This window comes from Anomalospiza imberbis, chromosome 1, assembly GCF_031753505.1.
Source record: "Anomalospiza imberbis isolate Cuckoo-Finch-1a 21T00152 chromosome 1, ASM3175350v1, whole genome shotgun sequence".
In the NCBI taxonomy this organism is placed as follows: domain Eukaryota; kingdom Metazoa; phylum Chordata; class Aves; order Passeriformes; family Viduidae; genus Anomalospiza; species Anomalospiza imberbis.
The window spans coordinates 2,377,143-2,395,880 of record NC_089681.1 but is presented as its reverse complement, the minus strand read 5'-3'; the positions used below and the strand labels follow the sequence as shown (position 1 = coordinate 2,395,880).

The following is an 18,738-nucleotide window of genomic DNA, read 5'->3' as shown; positions in this document are numbered from 1 at the left end:
GTCCGTGTGTCCGTCCGGTCACTTCCAGAAGAGCACGTTCCAGAGCAGCAGCCAGCAGGGGTGGGCGCCCAGGCGGAGCAGGGGGCTCAGGTGTGCCCAGGTGAGGGAGGATGGGGGGCTCTGGAGGTGTCCGTCCCGTGTCCGTGTGTCCGTCCCCGTGTCCGTGTGTCTGTCCCGTGTCCGTGTGTCCGTCCCGTGTCCGTGTGTCCGTCCGGTCACTTCCAGAAGAGCACGTTCCAGAGCAGCAGCCAGCAGGGGTGGGCGCCCAGGCGGAGCAGGGGGCTCAGGTGTGCCCAGGTGAGGGACGATGGGGGGTCTGGGGGTGTCTGTCCCCGTGTCCGTGTGTCCGTCCCCGTGTCCGTGTGTCCGTCCCGTGTCCGCCCGTCCGTCCGGTCACTTCCAGAAGAGCACGTTCCAGAGCAGCAGCCAGCAGGGGTAGGCGCCCAGGCAGAGCAGGGGGCTCAGGTGTGCCCAGGTGAGGGAGGATGGGGGGTCTGGGGGTGTCTGTCCTCGTATCCGTGTGTCCGTGTGTCCGTCCCGTGTCCGTGTGTCCGTCCCCGTGTCCGTGTGTCCGTCCCGTGTCCGTGTGTCCGTCCCCGTGTCCGTGTGTCCGTCCCGTGTCCGTGTGTCCGTGTGTCCGTCCGGTCACTTCCAGAAGAGCACGTTCCAGAGCAGCAGCCAGCAGGGGTGGGCGCCCAGGCAGAGCAGGGGGCTCAGGTGTGCCCAGGTGAGGGAGGATGGGGGGTCTGGGGGTGTGTCCGTCCCCGTGTCCGTGTGTCCGTCCCCGTGTCCGTGTGTCCGCGTGTCCGTCCGGTCACTTCCAGAAGAGCACGTTCCAGAGCAGCAGCCAGCAGGGGTAGGCGCCCAGGCAGAGCAGGGGGCTCAGGTGTGCCCAGGTGAGGGAGGATGGGGGCTCTGGGGGTGTGTCCGTCCCCGTGTCCGTGTGTCTGTCCGTGTGTCCATGTGTCCGTGTGTCCGTCCGGTCACTTCCAGAAGAGCACGTTCCAGAGCAGCAGCCAGCAGGGGTGGGCGCCCAGGCGGAGCAGGGGGCTCAGGTGTGCCCAGGTGAGGGAGGATGGGGGGTCTGGGGGTGTGTCCGTCCCGTGTCCGTGTGTCCGTGTGTCCGTCCCGTGTCCGTGTGTCTGTCCCGTGTCCGCGCGTCCGTCCGGTCACTTCCAGAAGAGCACGTTCCAGAGCAGCAGCCAGCAGGGGTAGGCGCCCAGGCAGAGCAGGGGGCTCAGGTGTGCCCCGTGCAGGTGCTCCTGCAGCAGCCCCTGGCCCAGCGCCCCCAGGAAGCGCTGCCAGGCCTCGCCCAGCCCCGCCGGCGCCTCCAGCAGCTCCCGCTCCAGCAGCACGGCCAGGAACAGCGACAGCCCCGGCGTGCTCAGCACCAGCAGCACGGCCAGCGGCAGCCTGCAGCGGGGAGGGGGTTAGGGACCACCGGGACCACCCAGAGCTCCCCGGGACCACCCAGAGCCCCCTGGGACCACCCAGAGCTCCCCGGGACCACCCAGAGCCCCCTGGGACCACCCAGAGACCACCCAGAGCACCCCACGAACAGCGACAGCCCCGGCGTGCTCAGCACCAGCAGCACGGCCAGCGGCAGCCTGCAGCGGGGAGGGGGTTAGGGACCACCGGGACCACCCAGAGCTCCCCGGGACCACCCAGAGCCCCCTGGGACCACCCTGGAACCACCCAGAGCCCCCAGGAACAGCGACAGCCCCGGCGTGCTCAGCACCAGCAGCACGGCCAGCGGCAGCCTGCAGCGGGGAGGGGGTTAGGGACCACCGGGACCACCCAGAGCTCCCCGGGACCACCCAGAGCCCCCTGGGACCACCCAGAGCTCCCCGGGACCACCCAGAGCCCCCTGGGACCACCCAGAGACCACCCAGAGCACCCCACGAACAGCGACAGCCCCGGCGTGCTCAGCACCAGCAGCACGGCCAGCGGCAGCCTGCAGCGGGGAGGGGGTTAGGGACCCCCAGGGACCACCCTGGGACCACCCTGGGACCACCCTGGTACCACCCAGAGCCCCAGGAACAGCGACAGCCCCGGCGTGCTCAGCACCAGCAGCACGGCCAGCGGCAGCCTGCAGCGGGGAGGGGGGTGAGAGACCCCCAGGGACCACCCAGAGCCCCCAAGAACCACCCAGAGCCCCCCAGGAACCACCCAGAGCCCCCTGGGACCACCCTGGGACCACCCTGGGACCACCCAGAGCCCCAGGAACAGCGACAGCCCCGGCGTGCTCAGCACCAGCAGCACGGCCAGCGGCAGCCTGCAGCGGGGAGGGGGTTAGGGACCACCGGGACCACCCCGGGACCCCCCTGGGACCACCCTGGGACCACCCTGGGAACACCCAGAGCCCCCAGGACCACCCTGGGACCACCCAGAGCCCCCCAGGAACCACCCAGAGCCCCCTGGGACCACCCTGGGACCACCCTGGGAACACCCAGAGCCCCCAGGACCACCCTGGGACCACCCTGGGACCACCCTGGGAACACCCAGAGCCCCCCAGGAACAGCGACAGCCCCGGCGTGCTCAGCACCAGCAGCACGGCCAGCGGCAGCCTGCAGCGGGGAGGGGGTTAGGGACCCCCAGGGACCACCCAGAGACCCCCGGGACCACCCAGAGCCCCCTGGGACCACCCAGAGACCCCTGGGACCACCCAGAGACCCCTGGGACCACCCAGAGCCCCCCGGGACCACCCAGAGACCCCCGGGACCACCCTGGGACCACCCTGGGAACACCCAGAGCCCCCAGGAACAGCGACAGCCCCGGCGTGCTCAGCACCAGCAGCACGGCCAGCGGCAGCCTGCAGCGGGGAGGGGGTTAGGGACCACTGGGACCACCCCGGGACCACCCAGAGCCCCCAGGAACCACCCAGAGCCCCCTGGGACCACCCAGAGCCCCCTGGGACCACCCTGGGACCACCCTGGGACCACCCAGATCCCCCCGGGACCACCCTGGGACCACCCAGAGCCCCCAGGACCACCCTGGGACCACCCTGGGACCCCCAGGACCACCCTGGGACCACCCAGAGCCCCCAGGACCACCCTGGGACCACCCTGGGACCCCCAGGACCACCCTGGGACCACCCAGAGCCCCCAGGACCACCCTGGGACCACCCTGGGACCACCCAGAGACCCCCAGGACCACCCTGGGACCACCCTGGGACCACCCTGGGACCACCCAGATCCCCCCGGGACCACCCAGAGACCCCTGGGACCCCCAGGACCACCCTGGGACCACCCAGAGCCCCCAGGCCCACCCTGGGACCACCCTGGGACCACCCAGAGACCCCCAGGACCACCCTGGGACCACCCTGGGACCCCCGGGAACACCCCGGGACCACCCTGGGACCACCCAGAGCCCCCCAGGAACCACCCAGAGACCCACAGGAACAGCGACAGCCCCGGCGTGCTCAGCACCCGCAGCACGGCCAGCGGCAGCCTGCAGCGGGGAGGGGGTTAGGGACCCCCAGGACCACCCTGGGACCACCCAGAGCCCCCTGGGACCACCCAGAGCCCCCAGGACCACCCTGGGACCACCCAGAGCCCCCAAGAACCACCCAGAGCCCCCCAGGAACCACCCAGAGCCCCCTGGGACCACCCTGGGACCACCCTGGGACCACCCAGAGCCCCAGGAACAGCGACAGCCCCGGCGTGCTCAGCACCAGCAGCACGGCCAGCGGCAGCCTGCAGCGGGGAGGGGGTTAGGGACCACCGGGACCACCCCGGGACCCCCCTGGGACCACCCTGGGACCACCCTGGGAACACCCAGAGCCCCCAGGACCACCCTGGGACCACCCAGAGCCCCCCAGGAACCACCCAGAGCCCCCTGGGACCACCCTGGGACCACCCTGGGAACACCCAGAGCCCCCAGGACCACCCTGGGACCACCCTGGGACCACCCTGGGAACACCCAGAGCCCCCCAGGAACAGCGACAGCCCCGGCGTGCTCAGCACCAGCAGCACGGCCAGCGGCAGCCTGCAGCGGGGAGGGGGTTAGGGACCCCCAGGGACCACCCAGAGACCCCCGGGACCACCCAGAGCCCCCTGGGACCACCCAGAGACCCCTGGGACCACCCAGAGACCCCTGGGACCACCCAGAGCCCCCCGGGACCACCCAGAGACCCCCGGGACCACCCTGGGACCACCCTGGGAACACCCAGAGCCCCCAGGAACAGCGACAGCCCCGGCGTGCTCAGCACCAGCAGCACGGCCAGCGGCAGCCTGCAGCGGGGAGGGGGTTAGGGACCACTGGGACCACCCCGGGACCACCCAGAGCCCCCAGGAACCACCCAGAGCCCCCTGGGACCACCCAGAGCCCCCTGGGACCACCCTGGGACCACCCTGGGACCACCCAGATCCCCCCGGGACCACCCTGGGACCACCCAGAGCCCCCAGGACCACCCTGGGACCACCCTGGGACCCCCAGGACCACCCTGGGACCACCCAGAGCCCCCAGGACCACCCTGGGACCACCCTGGGACCCCCAGGACCACCCTGGGACCACCCAGAGCCCCCAGGACCACCCTGGGACCACCCTGGGACCACCCAGAGACCCCCAGGACCACCCTGGGACCACCCTGGGACCACCCTGGGACCACCCAGATCCCCCCGGGACCACCCAGAGACCCCTGGGACCCCCAGGACCACCCTGGGACCACCCAGAGCCCCCAGGCCCACCCTGGGACCACCCTGGGACCACCCAGAGACCCCCAGGACCACCCTGGGACCACCCTGGGACCCCCGGGAACACCCCGGGACCACCCTGGGACCACCCAGAGCCCCCCAGGAACCACCCAGAGACCCACAGGAACAGCGACAGCCCCGGCGTGCTCAGCACCCGCAGCACGGCCAGCGGCAGCCTGCAGCGGGGAGGGGGTTAGGGACCCCCAGGACCACCCTGGGACCACCCAGAGCCCCCTGGGACCACCCAGAGCCCCCAGGACCACCCTGGGACCACCCAGAGCCCCCCGGGAACCACCCAGAGCCCGCCGGGACCACCCAGAGCACCCCAGGAACAGCGACAGCCCCGGCGTGCTCAGCACCAGCAGCACGGCCAGCGGCAGCCTGCAGCGGGGAGGGGGTTAGGGACCCCCAGAGACCACCCAGAGACCCCCAAGAACCACCCAGAGCCCCCTGGGACCACCCAGAGACCCCTGGGACCACCCTGGGACCACCCAGAGACCCCTGGGACCACCCAGAGCCCCCCAGGAACCACCCAGAGCCCCCGGGAACAGCGACAGCCCCGGCGTGGTCGGCACCAGCAGCACGGCCAGCGGCAGCCCGGGGTGGCCACGATGGCCAGGGGCAGCCCGCGGTGGCCAGGGACCATCCGGGGACACCCAGAGCCCCCCAGGGACCCTCAGGGACCCCGGCTCACCTGTGTGCAAGGGCGCTCACCTGTCCCCCCCCCGGGCTCACCTGTCCCCAGGTGTCCCCAGGGTGCCCCAGGCTGTCCCCAGGTGTCCCCAGGGTGCCCCAGGTGTCCCCAGGTGTCCCGGGTGTCCCCGTGGCTCACCTGTCCTCACCTGTCCCCGGGTGTCCCCAGGTGTCCCCAGGGTGCCCCAGGTGTCCCCGTGGCTCACCTGTCCCCAGGCTGTCCCCAGGTGTCCCCAGGTGTCCCCAGGTGTCCCCAAGGTGTCCCCAGGCTGTCCCCAGGTGTCCCCAGGTGTCCCCAAGGTGTCCCCAGGGTGCCCCAGGTGTCCCCAAGGTGTCCCCAGGTGTCCCCAGGCTGTCCCCACGGTGTCCCGGGTGTCCCGGGTGTCCCCAGGTGTCCCCAAGGTGTCCCCAGGTGTCCCCAGGTGTCCCCAGGTGTCCCCAGGCTGTCCCCGTGGCTCACCGGTTGCCCCCGGGCCTCACGGCGGCCGCGGGGGGCACGAGGGTGGCCCCCAGCAGGAAGCCCAGGGAGAAGTTGAGCAGGGCCAGGCAGGAGAGGAGCAGCGCCAGGGCCAGCAGGGCCAGCAGCTTGAGGGTCATCCAGCCCCGCTGGCCACCGCCCGACAGCGCCCTGGGGACACGGGGACACGCGGGGTCACACACGGGGTCACACACGGGGTCACCATCCCCCCTCAGGGTCATCCAGCCCCGCTGGCCACCGCCCGACAGCGCCCTGGGGACACGGGGACACGCGGGGTCACACATGGGGTCACCATCCCCCCTCAGGGTCACCCAGCCCCGCTGGCCACCGCCCGACAGCGCCCTGGGGACACGGGGACACGCGGGGTCACACGGGGTCACACACGGGGACACACGGGGTCACCATCCCCCCTCAGGGTCACCCAGCCCCGCTGGCCACCGCCCGACAGCGCCCTGGGGGGACACGGGGACACAAAGGGTCACACACGGGGTCACCCCCAGTGTCACCATCCCCCCTCAGGGTCATCCAGCCCCGCTGGCCACCGCCCGACAGCGCCCTGGGGGGACACGGGGACACAAAGGGTCACACACGGGGTCACCCCCAGTGTCACCATCCCCCCTCAGGGTCATCCAGCCCCGCTGGCCACCGCCCGACAGCGCCCTGGGGACACGGGGACACCCCCGGGGTCACACACGGGGTCACCCCCAGTGTCACCATCCCCCCTCAGGGTCATCCAGCCCCGCTGGCCACCGCCCGACAGCGCCCTGGGGGGACACGGGGACACCCCCGGGGTCACACGGGGTCACACACGGGGTCACCATCCCCCCTCAGGGTCACCCAGCCCCGCTGGCCACCGCCCGACAGCGCCCTGGGGGGACACGGGGACACCCCCGGGGTCACACACGGGGTCACACGGGGTCACACGGGGTCACACGGGGTCACCCCCGGTGTCACCATCCCCCCTCAGGGTCACCCAGCCCCGCTGGCCACCGCCCGACAGCGCCCTGGGGGGACACGGGGACACCCCCGGGGTCACACGCGGGGTCACACACGGGGTCACACACGGGGTCACATGGGGTCACACGGGGTCACCCCTGGGGTCACCCCTAGGGTCACACACGGGGTCACACCGTGTCACCCCCAGCATCACCCCCGGTGTCACACAGGGTCACACAGGGTCACCCCCGGTGTCACCCCCAGTGCCACCCGGTGTCCCATGGGGTCACACCGTGTCACCCCAAACCCCACCAGGGACCCCAAACCCCCACAGCCCCCAGCCCGTACCCGTGGGTGCTGTGGGGCAGCGCCAGCCCCACACCTGTACCTGTGCCCATACCTGTGGGTGCTGTGGGGCAGTGCCATCCCACCCCCATAGCCGTACCCGTGGGTGCTGTGGGGCAGCGCCAGCCCCACAGCCGTACCTGTGCCCATACCTGTGGGTGCTGTGGGGCAGTGCCAGCCCCACACCCGTACCCGTGGGTGCTGTGGGGCAGTGCCAGCCCCACACCTGTACCTGTACCTGTACCTGTGGGTGCTGTGGGGCAGTGCCAGCCCCACACCCGTACCTGTGCCCGTACCTGTGGGTGCTGTGGGGCAGTGCCAGCCCCACACCTGTACCTGTGCCCATACCTGTGGGCGCTGTGGGGCAGCGCCAGCCCCACACCTGTACCCATACCTGTGGGTGCTGTGGGGCAGTGCCAGCCCCACACCCGTACCTGTGCCCGTACCTGTGGGTGCTGTGGGGCAGTGCCAGCCCCACACCCGTACCTGTGCCCGTACCTGTGGGTGCTGTGGGGCAGTGCCAGCCCCACACCCGTACCCGTGGGTGCTGTGGGGCAGTGCCAGCCCCACACCTGTACCCGTACCTGTGGGTGCTGTGGGGCAGTGCCAGCCCCACACCCGTACCTGTGCCCGTACCTGTGGGTGCTGTGGGGCAGTGCCAGCCCCACACCTGTACCTGTGCCCATACCTGTGGGTGCTGTGGGGCAGTGCCAGCCCCACACCTGTACCTGTGCCCATACCTGTGGGTGCTGTGGGGCAGTGCCAGCCCCACACCTGTACCTGTGCCCATACCTGTGGGTGCTGTGGGGCAGTGCCATCCCAGCCCCATAGCCGTACCCGTGGGTGCTGTGGGGCAGCGCCAGCCCCACACCCGTACCCGTGGGTGCTGTGGGGCAGTGCCAGCCCCACACCCGTACCTGTACCCATGGGTGCTGTGGGGCAGCGCCAGCCCCACACCCGTACCTGTGGGTGCTGTGGGGCAGTGCCAGCCCAGCCCCACAGCCGTACCGGTGGGCGCTGTGGGGCAGTGCCAGCCCCACACCCGTACCCATACCTGTGGGTGCTGTGGGGCAGCGCCATCCCAGCCCCACACCCGTACCCGTGGGCGCTGTGGGGCAGTGCCAGCCCCACACCTGTACCTGTGGGTGCTGTGGGGCAGTGCCAGCCCCACACCCGTACCTGTGGGTGCTGTGGGGCAGCGCCATCCCAGCCCCAGAGCCGTACCCGTGGGTGCTGTGGGGCAGTGCCAGCCCCACACCCGTACCTGTGGGTGCTGTGGGGCAGCGCCATCCCAGCCCCAGAGCCGTACCCGTGGGTGCTGTGGGGCAGTGCCAGCCCCACACCCGTACCCGTGGGTGCTGTGGGGCAGTGCCAGCCCCACACCCGTACCTGTGGGTGCTGTGGGGCAGCGCCAGCCCCACAGCCGTACCTGTAACCGTGGGTGCTGTGGGGCAGTGCCAGCCCCACACCTGTACCTGTACCCGTGGGTGCTGTGGGGCAGTGCCAGCCCCACACCCGTACCCGTGGGTGCTGTGGGGCAGTGCCAGCCCCACACCCGTACCTGTGCCCATACCTGTGGGTGCTGTGGGGCAGCGCCAGCCCAGCCCCACACCCGTACCTGGGGGTGCTGTGGGGCAGTGCCAGCCCCACACCTGTACCTGTGCCCATACCTGTGGGTGCTGTGGGGCAGCGCCATCCCAGCCCCACACCTGTACCTGTGGGTGCTGTGGGGCAGCGCCAGCCCCACAGCCGTACCGGTACCTGTGGGTGCTGTGGGGCAGTGCCAGCCCCACACCCGTACCTGTGCCCATACCTGTGGGTTGCTGTGGGGCAGCGCCAGCCCCACACCCGTACCTGTGCCCGTACCTGTGGGTGCTGTGGGGCAGCGCCAGCCCCACACCTGTACCTGTGCCCATACCTGTGGGTGCTGTGGGGCAGCGCCATCCCAGCCCCATAGCCCGTACCCGTGGGTGCTGTGGGGCAGTGCCAGCCCACACACCCGTACCTGTGGGTGCTGTGGGGCAGTGCCAGCCCCACACCCGTACCTGTGGGTGCTGTGGGGCAGTGCCAGCCCCACACCCGTACCCGTGGGTGCTGTGGGGCAGTGCCAGCCCCACACCTGTACCTGTACCCGTACCTGTGGGTGCTGTGGGGCAGCGCCATCCCAGCCCCACAGCCGTACCTGTGGGCGCTGTGGGGCAGTGCCAGCCCCACACCCCGTACCTGTGGGTGCTGTGGGGCAGTGCCAGCCCCACACCCGTACCTGTGGGTGCTGTGGGGGCAGCGCCATCCCAGCCCCACAGCCGTACCTGTGGGCGCTGTGGGGCAGCGCCAGCCCCACACCCGTACCTGTACCCGTGGGTGCTGTGGGGCAGTGCCAGCCCCACAGCCGTACCTGTGGGTGCTGTGGGGGCAGCGCCATCCCAGCCACGTAGATGCCGATCAGGGCCAGCACCACGGCCTCGGCCTCGCCCACCGGGAAGTGCTGGGTGGCCACGGCCTGGCCCCGCACGGGCAGCAGGTACAGGGCGGCGCCCGGCGCCCCCCGACACCAGCACGGGGGGCACCAGCCAGAGGAGACCCCCGCGGGCCTGGGGGGGACACAAGGGGGTCAGGGTGTGGGGCACAGGGGGGGCATGGGGGTCGCAATGGGGTCAGGGTGGGGGGCACAGGGGGGCACAGGGGGGCATGGGGGGTCACAATGGGGTCAGGGTGGGAGTTTGGGGTCAGGGTGGGGGGCACAGGGGGCACAGGGGGGGGCATGGGGGTCACAATGGGGTCAGGGTGGGGGGGCACAGGGGGCACAGGGGGGGCATGGGGGGTCGCAATGGGGTCAGGGTGGGAGTTTGGGGTCAGGGTGGGGGGCACAGGGGGCACAGTGGGGTACAGGGGGGTCGCAATGGGGTCAGGGTGGGGGGCACAGGGGGGGCATGGGGGGCATGGGGGTCACAATGGGGTCAGGGTGGGAGTTTGGGGTCAGGGTGGGGGGCACAGGGGGGGCATGGGGGGGCATGGGGGGTCACAATGGGGTCAGGGTGTGGGGCACAGGGGGCACAGGGGGGGCATGGGGGGGTCACAATGGGGTCAGGGTGTGGGGCACAGGGGGGGGCATGGGGGTCACAATGGGGTCAGGGTGGGGGTCCCGGGGGTCAGTTTGGGGGTCCCAGGGGTCAGTCTGGGGGTCCCGGGGGTCAGTCTGGGGGTCCTGGGGGTCAGTCTGGGGGGTCCCAGGTCAGTGTGGGGGTCCCGGGGGTCAGTGTGGGGGTCCCAGAGGTCCCAGGGGTCAGTGTGGGGGTCCCGGGGGTCAGTCTGGGGGTCCCAGGGGTCAGTCTGGGGGTCCCAGAGGTCCCAGGGGTCAGTGTGGGGGTCCCGGGTCAGTGTGGGGGTCCCAGGGGTCAGTCTGGGGGTCCCGGGCGTCAGTGTGGGGGGGTCCCGGGGGTCAGTGTGGGGGTCCCGGGCGTCAGTGTGGGGGTCCCGGGGGTCAGTCTGGGGGTCCCAGGTCAGTCTGGGGGTCCCGGGGGTCAGTGTGGGGGTCCCGGGGGTCAGTGTGGGGGTCCCGGGTCAGTTTGGGGGTCCCGGGGGGTCAGTGTGGGGGTCCCAGACGTCCCAAGGGTCAGTGTGGGGGGTCCCGGGGGGTCAGTGTGGGGGTCCCGGGTCAGTGTGGGGGTCCCAGGGGTCAGTCTGGGGGTCCCGGGCGTCAGTGTGGGGGTCCCGGGGGTCAGTGTGGGGGTCCCCGGGCGTCAGTGTGGGGGTCCCGGGTCAGTCTGGGGGGTCCCGGGGGTCAGTCTGGGGGGTCCCGGGTCAGTCTGGGGGTCCCGGGGGTCAGTCTGGGGGTCCCGGGGGTCAGTGTGGGGGTCCCGGGTCAGTTTGGGGGTCCCGGGGGTCAGTGTGGGGGTCCCAGACGTCCCAAGGGTCAGTGTGGGGGGTCCCGGGGGTCAGTCTGGGGGTCCCAGAGGTCCCGGGGGTCAGTCTGGGGGTCCCGGGGGTCAGTGTGGGGGTCCCGGGGGTCAGTCTGGGGGTCCCGGGGTCAGTTTGGGGGTCCCGGGGGTCAGTGTGGGGGTCCCAGACGTCCCAAGGGTCAGTGTGGGGGGTCCCCGGGGGGTCAGTCTGGGGGGTCCCAGAGGTCCCGGGGGGTCAGTCTGGGGGGTCCCGGGGGTCAGTGTGGGGGTCCCGGGGGTCAGTCTGGGGGTCCCGGGGTCAGTGTGGGGGTCCCAGGGGTCAGTGTGGGGGTCCCCAGGGGGTCAGTCTGGGGGGTCCCATGTCAGTTGGGGGTCCCCGGGGGTCAGTCTGGGGGGTCCCAGAGGTCCCGGGGGTCAGTCCGAGGGTCCCGGGGGTCAGTCTGGGGGTCCCAGGGGTCAGTCTGGGGGTCCCGGGGGGTCAGTCCGGGGGTCCCGGGGGTCGGGGGTCCCCTCACCTCCCCGGGCGGGGGGGTCTCCCCTCCCCCTCGTCGCTCCGGCTCAGCCGCATCCACAGGTCCAGGGCGTGGGGGGAGGGGTCAAGGAAAGGGCCGGACCCTCGGACCCCAGACCCACCGAGACCCCAGACCCCAATTCAGGGACCCCAGACCCCAATTCAGGGACCCCAGTCCCCCCTGAGACCCCTAACCCTGCCTCAAGGACCCCAGACCCCAATTCAGGGACCCCAGACCCCAATTCAGGGACCCCAGACCCCCCCTGAGACCCCAGACCCCAATTCAGGGACCCCAGACCCCAATTCAGGGACCCCAGACCCCCCTGAGACCCCAGACCCCAATTCAGGGACCCCAGACCCCAATTCAGGGACCCCAGACCCCCCTGATACCCCAAACCCCGCCTCAGGGACCCCAGACCCCCCTGAGACCCCAAACTCTGCCTCAGGGACCCCGACCCCAATTCTGGGACCCCCAGACCCCCCTGAGACCCCAAACTCTGCCTCAGGGACCCCGACCCCCAATTCTGGGACCCCAGACCCCCCTTGAGACCCCAGACCCCAATTCAGTAACCCCAAACCCCCCTGAGACCCCAGACCCCAATTCAGTAACCCCAACCCCCCCTGAGACCCCAGACCCCAATTCAGGGACCCCAGACCCCAATTCAGGGACCCCAAACCCCCCTGAGACCCCAGACCCCAATTCAGGGACCCCAGACCCCAATTCAGGGACCCCAGACCCCACCTCAGGGACCCCAGACCCCATTCACTGACCCCAATTCCCCCCTTTTTCCCCCAAACCCCCATTCCCTTCCTGAAATCTGCATTTTTTACCCATTTTTCTCCCCAAATCCCAATTTTCCCATCTCTCCCCATTTTCCCCGTTTCCCCCCATTTCCTCCTTTTTTCACCATTTCCACCCCTTTTTCCCATCTTTGCCCGTTCTCCCCCCCCATTTTTGCTCTGTTTCCCCCCATTTTTTCCCGTTTTTTCCCCGTTTTTTCCCCGTTTTTTCCCGTTTTTCCCCGTTTTCACCCCGGATATGCGCAGGGCCAGCACGAGCAGCAGCAGCCCCAGGGCGGGCATGCAGGAGCCCATTTTCCCCCCCATTTTTTCCCATTTTTGCTCAATTTTTACCCTGTTTTATCCCATTTTTTCCCCGTTTTTCCCGTTTTTTTCCTGTTTTTTTCCCCGTTTTCCCCCGTTTTCCACCCCGGATATGCGCAGGGCCAGCACGAGCAGCAGCAGCCCCAGGGCTGGGATGCAGGAGCCCATTTTCCCCCCTATTTTTCCCCATTTTCCCCCCGTTTTTTTCCCATTTTTACCCCGTTTTTACCCCGTTTTTTCCCATTTTCCCCGTTTTTTCCCTGTTTTTCCCCGTTTTCCCCCGTTTTCACCCCCCAGATATGCGCAGGGGCCAGCACGAGCCAGCAGCCAGCCCCAGGGCTGGGATGCAGGAGCCCATTTTCCCCCCCATTTTTTCCCATTTTTACCCCGATTTTTCCCCCATTTTTTACCCCATTTTTTACCATTTTTATCCCATTTTTCCCATTTTTTCCCGTTTTTATCCCATTTTTTCCCCGTTTTTTTCCCCGTTTTTCCCCGTTTTCACCCGGATATGCGCAGGGCAAGCACGAGCAGCAGCAGCCCCAGGGCTGGGATGCAGGAGCCCATTTTCCCCCCTATTTTTCCCCATTTTCCCCACTTTTTTTTCCCATTTTTTTCCCCGTTTTTACCCCGTTTTTTCCCATTTTTTCCCGTTTTTTCCCCGTTTTTTCCCCGTTTTTCCCCGTTTTCCCCCGTTTTCCCCCCGGATATGCGCAGGGCCAGCACGAGCAGCAGCAGCCCCAGGGCTGGGATGCAGGAGCCCATTTTCCCCCCATTTTTTCCCATTTTTTTCCCCATTTTTCCCCGTTTTTTCCTGTTTTCACCCGGATATGCGCAGGGCCAGCACGAGCAGCAGCAGCCCCGGGGCTGGGATGTAGGAGCCCATTTTCCCCCCATTTTTTCCCATTTTTTTCCCCATTTTTACCCTGTTTTTTTCCTGTTTTTTCCCCGTTTTTTCCCCGTTTTTTCCCCATTTTTATCCATTTTCCCCCGTTTTCACCCGGATATGCGCAGGGCCAGCACGAGCAGCAGCAGCCCCAGGGCTGGGATGAAGGAGCCCATTTTCCCCCCTATTTTTCCCCATTTTTACCCATTTTTTCCCGTTTTTTCCCATTTTTAAACCGTTTTTTCCCGTTTTTTTCCGTTTTCCCCCCCGTTTTCACCCGGATATGCGCAGGGCCAGCACGAGCAGCAGCAGCCCCAGGGCTGGGATGCAGGAGCCCATTTTCCCCCCCTATTTTTCCCCATTTTTCCCCATTTTTTCCCGTTTTTTCCCATTTTTACCCATTTTTACCCCGTTTTTTCCCCGTTTTTCCCGTTTTTTTCCCGTTTTCCCCCCGTTTTCACCCGGATATGCGCAGGGCCAGCACGAGCAGCAGCAGCCCCGGGGCTGGGATGAAGGAGCCCATTTTCCCCCCTATTTTTACCCATTTTTTACCCCATTTTTTCCCGTTTTTTACCGTTTTTTACCCCATTTACCCCGTTTTTTTCCCCGTTTTTTTCCCGTTTTTTTCCCGTTTTCCCCCCCGTTTTCACCCGGATATGCGCAGGGCCAGCACGAGCAGCAGCAGCCCCAGGGCTGGGATGCAGGAGCCCATTTTCCCCCCATTTTTTCCCATTTTCTCCCATTTTTGCCCCCATTTTTACCCCGTTTTTTTCCCAGTTTTACCCATTTTTCCCCGTTTTTTTCCCTGTTTTTTCCCCGTTTTTCCCCGTTTTCACCCCGGATATGCGCAGGGCCAGCACGAGCAGCAGCAGCCCCAGGGCGGGCATGCAGGAGCCCATTTTCCCCCCCATTTTTCCCCATTTTCGCTCCGTTTTTTTCCCGTTTTTTCCCATTTTTATCCCATTTTTTCCCGTTTTTTCCCATTTTTTCCCCCGTTTTTCCCCGTTTTTTCCCGTTTTTTCCCCGTTTCACCCCGGATATGCGCAGGGCCAGCACGAGCAGCAGCAGCCCCCAGGGCGGGCATGTAGGAGCCCATTTTCCCCCCCATTTTTCCCCATTTTTACCCCGTTTTACCCCGTTTTTTACCATTTTCCCCCATTTTTTCCCGTTTTCCCCCGTTTTTTCCCGTTTTCCCCCGTTTTCCACCCCGGATATGCGCAGGGCCAGCACGAGCAGCAGCAGCCCCAGGGCTGGGATCCAGGAGCCCATTTTCCCCCCCATTTTTTCCCATTTTCTCCCATTTTTGCTCCGTTTTTTACCCCGTTTTTTTCCCGTTTTTTCCCCGTTTTTTCCCGTTTTACCCCGTTTTTTCCCCGTTTTTTCCCGTTTTCCCCCGTTTTCACCCGGATATGCGCAGGGCCAGCACGAGCAGCAGCAGCCCCAGGGCGGGCATGCAGGAGCCCATTTTCCCCCCTATTTTTACCATTTTTTCCCATTTTTTCCCCGTTTTTTTCCCATTTTTTTCCTATTTTTTCCCGTTTTTTTCCCCGTTTTTTCTCGTTTTCCCCCCGTTTTCACCCGGATATGCGCAGGGCCAGCACGAGCAGCAGCAGCCCCAGGGCTGGAATGCAGGAGCCCATTTTCCCCCCTATTTTTTCCCATTTTTACCCCCGTTTTTTACCCCGTTTTTTACCATTTTTTCCCCGTTTTTTCCCATTTTTTCCCGTTTTTTCCCCGTTTTTTCCCGTTTTCCCCCGTTTTCACCCCGGATATGCGCAGGGCCAGCACGAGCAGCAGCAGCCCCAGGGCGGGCATGCAGGAGCCCATTTTCCCCCATTTTTACCCCGTTTTTTCCCATTTTTACCCCGTTTTTTCCCGTTTTTTCCCATTTTTATCCATTTTTTCCCCGTTTTTTCCCGTTTTCCCCCCCGTTTTCCACCCCGGATATGCGCAGGGCCAGCACGAGCAGCAGCAGCCCCAGGGCTGGGATGCAGGAGCCCATTTTCCCCCCTATTTTTCCCCATTTTTCCCCATTTTCCCCCCCATTTTTTCCCGTTTTTTTCCATTTTTACCCCGTTTTTTCCCGTTTTTTCCCCGTTTTTTCCCGTTTTCCCCCGTTTTCACCCCGGATATGCGCAGGGCCAGCACGAGCAGCAGCAGCCCCAGGGCGGGCATGCAGGAGCCCATTTTCCCCCCATTTTTTTCCCATTTTTACCCCGTTTTTTCCCATTTTTACTCATTTTTACCCCGTTTTTCCCCGTTTTTTCCCGTTTTCCCCCATTTTCACCCGGATATGCGCAGGGCCAGCACGAGCAGCAGCAGCCCCAGGGCGGGCATGCAGGAGCCCATTTTCCCCCCATTTTTTCCCGTTTTTGCTCCGTTTTTTACCATTTTTACCCCGTTTTTTCCCGTTTTTTTCCCGTTTTTTTCCCCGTTTTTTCTCGTTTTCCCCCCGTTTTCACCCGGATATGCGCAGGGCCAGCACGAGCAGCAGCAGCCCCAGGGCTGGGATGCAGGAGCCCATTTTCCCCCCTATTTTTCCCCATTTTCCCCCCGTTTTTTCCCGTTTTTTTCCATTTTTTCCCCGTTTTTTTCCCATTTTTATCCATTTTTTCCCCGTTTTTCCCCGTTTTCACCCGGATATGCGCAGGGCCAGCACGAGCAGCAGCAGCCCCAGGGCGGGCATGCAGGAGCCCATTTTCCCCCCTATTTTTCCCCATTTTTACCCCGTTTTTTCCCGTTTTTTTCCCATTTTTATCCCATTTTTTCCCGTTTTTTCCCATTTTTTCCCCGTTTTTCCCCGTTTTCACCCGGATATGCGCAGGGCCAGCACGAGCAGCAGCAGCCCCAGGGCTGGGATGCAGGAGCCCATTTCCCCCCTATTTTTCCCCATTTTTACCCCGTTTTTTTCCCGTTTTTTCCCATTTTTATCCCATTTTTTCCCGTTTTTTCCCATTTTTCCCCGTTTTTCCCCGTTTTCACCCGGATATGCGCAGGGCCAGCACGAGCAGCAGCAGCCCCAGGGCTGGGATGCAGGAGCCCATTTCCCCCCTATTTTTCCCCATTTTTACCCCCATTTTTTCCCGTTTTTTCCCATTTTTACCCGGTTTTTTTCCCGTTTTTTCCCGTTTTTTCCCCGTTTTTCCCCGTTTTCACCCCGTTTTCACCAGGATATGCGCAGGGCCAGCACGAGCAGCAGCAGCCCCAGGGCGGGCATGTAGGAGCCGATGGAGACGAAGCGGGACAGCGAGGGCAGCAGGTACAGGAAATAGGATTGGTGCAGCCGCTCCAGCAGGTTGTTCAGCTTCCGGAACATTCCCTCCAGGGTCCTGGGGGGTGGGAGGGGAATGGGGGTCAGGGGAGACCCCCCGGGACCCCCCAAATCCAGGGAGAGACCCCCCAAATCCAGGAGAGACCCCCCAAATCCAGGGAGAGACCCCCCTGCAATGCCCCAGCCCCACAGCCCCAGCAGGTTGTTCAGCTTCCGGAACATTCCCTCCAGGGTCCTGGGGGGTGGGAGGGGAATGGGGGTCAGGGGAGACCCCCCGGGACCCCCCAAATCCAGGAGAGACCCCCCAAATCCAGGAGAGACCCCCCAAATCCAGGGAGAGACCCCCCAAATGCAGGGGAGACCCCCCGGGACCCCCCAAATCCAGGGGAGACCCCCCAAATCCAGGAGAGACCCCCCAAATCCAGGGGAGACCCCCCAAATCCAGGAGAGACCCCCCAAATCCAGGGGAGACCCCCGGGACCCCCCAAATCCACACAGAGACCCCCGGGATCCCCCAAATCCAGACAGAGACCCCGGGACCCCCCAAATCCAGCAGAGACCCCCTAAATCCAGGGGAGACCCCCCGGGACCCCCCAAATCCAGGGAGAGACCCCCCAAATCCAGGGCAGACCCCCGGGACCCCCAAATCCAGGGAGAGACCCCCCAAATCCAGGAGAGACCCCCCAAATCCAGGGGAGACCCCCGGGACCCCCCAAATCCAGGGAGAGACCCCCGGGACCCCGCAAATCCAGGGAGAGACCCCCTAAATCCAGGGGAGACCCCCGGAACCCCCCCAATCCAGGAGAGACCCCCCAAATCCAGGGGAGACCCCCGGGACCCCCCAAATCCACGCAGAGACCCCCGGGACCCCCCAAATCCAGGAGAGACCCCCGGGACCCCCAAATCCAGGGCAGACCCTGGGGAACCCCAAATCCAGGGAGAGACCCCCGGGATCCCCCAAATCCACACAGAGACCCCTGGGGCCCCCCAAATCCACACAGAGACCCCCGGGACCCCCCAAATCCACTCAGAGACCCCCCCAGGACCCCCCAAATCCACACAGAGACCCCTGGGACCCCCCAAATCCAGGGCAGACCCTTGGGACCCCCCCAAATCCACACAGAGACCCCCAGGACCCCCCAAATCCACACAGAGACCCCCGGGACCCCCCAAATCCAGGAGAGACCCCTGGGACCCCCCAAATCCAGGGGAGAGACCCCGGGACCCCCCAAATCCACACAGAGACCTTTGGGACCCCCCAAATCCAGACAGAGACCCCCGGGACCCCCCAAATCCAGGGGATACCCCCCCAGGATCCCCCAAATCCAGGGCAGACCCCCGGGACTCCCCAAATCCACTCAGAGATCCCCGGGACCCCCCAAATCCAGACAGAGACCCCCAGGACCCCCCAAATTCAGGGCAGACCCTTGGGACCCCCCAAATCCAGGGAGAGACCCCCCAAATCCAGGGAGAGACCCCCCTGGAATGCCCCAGCCCCACAGCCCCAGCAGGTTGTTCAGCTTCCGGAACATTCCCTCCAGGGTCCTGGGGGGTCAGGGGAGACCCCCCGGGACCCCCCAAATCCAGGGAGAGACCCCCCAAATCCAGGGGAGACCCCCGGGACCCCCAAATCCAGACAGAGACCCCCGGGACCCCCCAAATCCACTCAGAGACCCCTGGGACCCCCCAAATCCAGGGAGAGACCCCTGGGACCCCCCAAATCCACACAGAGACCCCCGGGACCCCCCAAATCCAGACAGAGACCCCCGGGACCCCCCAAATCCACTCAGAGACCACCCCCAGGACCCCCCAAATTCAGGGCAGACCCCCAGGACCCCCCAAATCCAGACAGAGACCCCTGGGACCCCCCAAACCCAGGGAGAGACCCCTGGGACCCCCCAAATGCAGACAGAGACCCCCC

The 18,738-nt window shown here is 66.2% G+C and overlaps 1 protein-coding gene across 1 annotated transcript in view; it reads right to left on the bottom strand.

The window, feature by feature from the left end:
* Positions 1–1,099: 1,099 nt before the first annotated feature.
* Positions 1,100–18,738, bottom strand: part of LOC137465699 (glycosylphosphatidylinositol anchor attachment 1 protein-like) — a 39,659-nt gene continuing 22,020 nt past the window's right edge. The window contains 5 exon segments of the mRNA XM_068177780.1: positions 1,100–1,413; positions 5,848–6,015; positions 9,534–9,737; positions 11,561–11,628; positions 16,722–16,875. Of these exon segments, the coding sequence (XP_068033881.1) occupies positions 1,170–1,413; positions 5,848–6,015; positions 9,534–9,737; positions 11,561–11,628; positions 16,722–16,875 (838 nt within the window). The 3' untranslated portion in view covers positions 1,100–1,169.